General features: G+C 41.1%; 1 protein-coding gene across 3 annotated transcripts in view; it reads right to left on the bottom strand.

Moving 5' to 3' along the window:
• LOC138030070 (conserved oligomeric Golgi complex subunit 3-like) overlaps positions 1-5000 on the bottom strand; it is a 23966-nt gene that overhangs the window by 6756 nt on the left and 12210 nt on the right. For all 3 annotated transcript variants that reach the window (XR_011128029.1, XM_068877922.1, XM_068877923.1), the window contains 5 exons: positions 4894-4983; positions 2875-3078; positions 1835-1876; positions 1148-1240; positions 272-353 (listed from right to left, as the gene is read on the bottom strand). Coding sequence is in view for 2 of the 3 variants with exons in the window: in XM_068877922.1 (XP_068734023.1) it covers positions 272-353; positions 1148-1240; positions 1835-1876; positions 2875-3078; positions 4894-4983 (511 nt within the window). In the remaining variant the exon portion in view is untranslated. The remainder of the gene's footprint in view (positions 1-271; positions 354-1147; positions 1241-1834; positions 1877-2874; positions 3079-4893; positions 4984-5000) is intronic.

Raw genomic sequence — 5000 nt, 5'->3', positions numbered from 1 at the left:
TCTAATAAAAAAAAAATTACTGAACGAACACAGTTGCTTCGTGAAATACTCGTTCGCTAACACCGTCTTGACGCTTGTTGGGTGATGAAGCACACAGCAGGTTGTTGGAAGCTTTAAAATGTGTAAAATGTTGTATATATTCAAGAAGACATTTGTGCATTGCGCAGAGGAGAAGGAGCTTTAAAAAGGAGCTTCTCCACAATAAGGGCTGCTCTCATACAACAAATCTGGACTTCTGCAATGATATACTAATATCCAACAAACAGTTTACCTGGTTTTGCAAAAGGTTGTTGTTTAAGGAAAGCTTTGGAATCCTTTCCTTCTTCTTCAGCAAGGTTCTTGATAACTGTGACCTATATATTATTGAACGGAAAGAAAATATAAGATGATTGTGAGATCCGGCTCGTTTTCTCCCCCATGCCCCATGGCTGACTACCTCCGAGGATGGGAGATTCAAAATTTATTCAAATGTCTTCGAAAAATGACATATTTGTAACACTCAGTGTTCTCTTCTCAAAACCCTCGGTAAGCACAGCTAATTAAATTTTGATGGAGACAGAAAAGCATGCGAAATACGAGCGTGCGCGAAGAGTCCCTTTCGCGAAGAGCCGAAACGGGCGCCTCGCTTCCCTAAACGAGTTTAAGCGCAAGCTTAAGGGGAGGCGCGTGCACTCCAGTGCTTTTAAATGTAATTATCTCAATTCATCTTCCATAATTCTCTCACTGGTTGTTGTTTTTTTCATTTGCCTGCAAGAGAAAATGTTGGAGCTACAATCTTGGACAAAACTCTTGGGAAAAATTTTAGCTTAAGAATCATTTGGCACGCACTCACAAAATATCTTGGTCCTTCCCCCCTTCCCCCCATACCAATGTTGGAATTGTGATGCAAAATACTGTGCAAGCCTTTGGTCGCTTTTTAAAACAACATCGGAATGGGCGGGGCAGGGGGGAAAGTAGGAAGAATGTACTCTTTATCGCACAGACAAATTAAAGCGTCACATTTTCCCAACGAGTTTCGTCCAAGATTGTAGATAGATCAAGCGATGGTGAGACGGGCGCTTCAAACTGTCCGGCCAAGTTACACACACCGATGGTTTAAGCCTGGCTTTGTCGCGTCGTGTGCCATAGAAATCATCTAAAGTCTTACCTTTGCCAGAAATGCTGACAAGGGGGCAATGAGAGCTTCAGACACATTTTGAATGAACTGTTCACACACAATTCGGAGTTCGACGTCCACATCCTTTTGAAAAAAAAAAACGGAAAAAAATCGAGCAAAAGAATAAATAATAAAAAAAACTCTTCAACTCATGGGCGTACATCCCCCCATAAATTAGCTCTAGTTGCACAGGAAAGGAAACAAAGACATCATTGCCAATGAAAGTAAGAGCCACAAACTCACAGGAGAGACGCCATCAGAGCAACAACAACAACTACTGACATTCTCAATCCCTCTATGTAACACGTTATCAGCTGTTGTTGTTAGATCGGCATCTTATCCAGAATTTATCCGAAGAAAGGCCACTACTTTAAAATATTAATTTAATTACTTCGATTATTTTCATACCATGTAATTTTAATCGTAATTTATAGTATGTAAATGAAATTGTAATGCCATATCATGGAAATTGAGCGACTGCTGGCCCCTCCATTGCCGGATTAGCATTAGTAAGAGCTAGTAGCAATTACCTTGATTAGAGTGGTTTTCAAATGAGTGTCGTAAAACCAAAACCGCTCTAAAAGATTAAAAAGATGAACAACTAAAAGGAGTATATTATAATGAAGAAGCGTTTTGTTGACCTTCCGCGAATTACTGCTTTGTATGCTCTGCACCCACCTTTTTTGAATCCAAGTAGTTTTCGGTCAGTTGAGGAGCTCCCTAGCAAACCACAAAGATAATATAGAACGTTAAATATTATTATTAAGCAATATGCCATCATCTTGGAAGAGAAGGAAGAAAAGGGCCCATTTATGTTACGTACGGATCGGATGGGGGCATAAACTGAGCAGCTCTTCAGGGAAATGATAACGATGATGAACTTTATTTAAGTGTCTAGTCTTCTAGCGCAGGGGGACTTATTCGAGACACTGTAAATTGAAATCAACTTAAATCAAATGTTGATATTTTTGAGGAGAGCGGAAAACCGGAGAACCTAGAAAAAACCTGAGCGGAGCAGAGTAGAGAACCAACAAAGTCAACCCACATATGACGCCGAGTCTGGGAATCGAACCCGGGTCGCATTGGTAGGAGATGAGTGCCCTCACCACTGAGCCAACAATTAGTTTCTAAGGACAACCACCTCACAAAAAAAATTTCCAAGTTAGAATATGCTCACGGAAATGTCCTCCAGGGCATTACTAAGGAATGCTGGATTGTGAAACTACGTTGGAGGAAGTTTAAACGCTTCTCTCCTCGATCGAGTTCTACCAGTTCGAGTTTGCTCCTTGTACTTAGAACAGTTTTCAAGGTTCCTCTAAAATATATCGGGCCCCCGAAGCTAGCAATTCAGTACTGTATGGGTGTATAAATATTAAGCTTAATACCACAAGTATAATCAAAGATCAAAGTTAATGATGAAGTGGGTGCAACATGATTCGAACGGATTTAACTCGCTGGCAGCCGAAACGTTTTGTTGTACATTAGAGAGGTTCTTTCTCCTCAAAAGCTAAAAAAAAAAATCAAAAAATTATTTTCTGTGAAAAGCAAGTCCCTTGATCTCCCCTAACCCGAATGAAAGCTTCGAGGTAAGACTTTAAAACAAGTAGGATTGGAAGGTGTAAGAGTAGATTAATTTTATCGTCGTTTCACCGACAAAATGATTCGCCCATAATCACTGAAGTCATTTCGCGAACACACAAGTGACGTTTTCAACTCACATCTAACAGAAACTCCAAAAGAGCATTACTACTACTGAGGGCAAACAATCTGTTGCTATGACTCCACAGTCCGTATGCAGCCGTTTTCATCTTGCTAAAATCGAGAGACATTTCTTTCACTGCAAAATCAACATCAAAAGGTGCAATTTGCTCTCTGAGGATCAACAGATGCTTGATCAGGAACAAGTGACCATTGACTGCATCCTGAGAAACAAACAGAAGCAAAGAATGTCAAAAAATGCCTAATGATAATGAACTTCAGCGGACACCGGTGGCTCAGTTGATTGAGCATGGGGCTGTCATGCGAGAGGTTGCGGATTCGAACCCTGGCTGGATCAACACTCAGGATCTTAAAATAACTGAGGAGAAATTGCTGCCTTTGTAACTTCATCTGCAAATGACTAGACTTTAAAGTCTTTGCAGATAAAAGGTGCAAGGATGGTGCAGGGGTGAGAACACTCGCCTCCCACCAATGTTGCCCGGGTTCGATTCGATTCCCAGACTTGGCGTCCTTTGTGGGTTGAGTTGGTTGGTTGTCTACACTGCACCGAGGGGAATTTTCTCCGGGTACTCCGGTTTTCCCCTCTCCACAAAAACCAACATTCGACTTGATTTGCGTTAATTGTTGGTTTCAGTTTACAGTGTCCCCAGTTAGTGCATCAGCGGAAGAACGAATAGACACGTAAATAAAATTCCTTTCCTTTCCCCAACTCCACGTTCATGAGTTCCCTGTGGGACGTTAAAGAACCCACACACTGTTCGAAAAGAGTAGGGGATGGAATCCCCGGTGTTGTGGCTGTCCAATACTCTCCAGTAGAAGTGGACGGCTTGGCAGTGATATCTTTAAAAAGGCTTATGGTACATGGGACCACCTAAGCAGAAACAGTCTTAAGTCAAAAAGGGACTTTACTAAGTGCTGGAAAATGTAGATGCAGATGTATTTAGTGCTGGAGCACTAATTGGAGACACTGTAAACTGAAATACCGGTAAGTAATTTAACGCAAGTCAAATCAAAGGTTGGTTTTTTAGGTGAGGGGAAAACCAGAGTACCCGGAGAAGAACGTCTTGGTGCAGAGTAGAAAACCAATAAACTCAGCCCACATATGACGCCGAGTCTGGGAATCGAACCCGAGCCACATTGGTGGGAGATGAGTGCCCTTACCACTGGGCTATCCCTACCAACACTTGCAGAGAAGATTGGGGCTCTGGTCCTTACAGTAGCAATGGTATCGGCATCAATAATGTTTGGTGAAAACTGAATACAAGAAGTAACACTTGAAACATGAGCTTACTTTTTAATCAATTTGTCACAGCAAACAGACCTTATCTCCCCATTTGATGCCAAATTTCAGTGAGAGGTTTTGTGATGGATCAAGTGTGGGGTCAAGTTTCACGAGCTTATTCAAGAGTTCATTTTTCCACAAAGTGTAACACAGATAATCATAGGGTGTTGCTTTTGTTTTGAGTTACTTTTAAATCAACAAAGATTGCGGCATTGATGACGACGATCAAGATAAAGGCAAGAAAGAAGAATAATGCTAAGTGATGATCTCAGGACTTGAAGGAAGCGTGAATACAATAATTAATGCGATAAGGATAACGAGATGGTGTGGATGGTAAAGAGAACAAGATTTAAGAAGATAAAAGAGATTGAAAACACAGTATCCACAATAGACCATATTCGTATTCCCAGTATTGGACTGGAACTAGCTTGCAATGGAGGCTAATGCGGGGGAATATATTAAAAAGTATTTGCAATTGAAAAAATTTCCCCTGCATTAGCCTCCACTGCAAGCTACAGTCTGTGACAAAATTCGTTGGAACAGTACACGACTATACAGATCTGAAGTTTTCGCAGCTCACTCTCTCCTCACAATGTTGTTTTAAAGCCAGTTTCTGAGCCCCAATTGCCAAAACAACATTGTGGGAGGGCAAGGTATTGTAAAGTGTTTCAACAATTTTGTCCGGGACTGTAGTTCCAGTCACATACTGAGAATACGAATATGGTCGATTTAGCACCTTTCTTTGTGTGATGAGTGCACTTGCTGTTTTAAGAGACTGGATGCAAAGTGATAAAGCTTCTTGAGATAATCCCTCAAATGTCTCTTTCTATGAATTGAAAAACA

The sequence above is a fragment of the Montipora capricornis genome, chromosome 13 (assembly GCF_036669925.1).
Source record: "Montipora capricornis isolate CH-2021 chromosome 13, ASM3666992v2, whole genome shotgun sequence".
Classification (NCBI taxonomy): Eukaryota; Metazoa; Cnidaria; class Anthozoa; order Scleractinia; family Acroporidae; genus Montipora; species Montipora capricornis.
The sequence above is the reverse complement of the archived record's forward strand: the minus strand, read 5'-3'. Positions and strand labels throughout refer to the sequence as shown.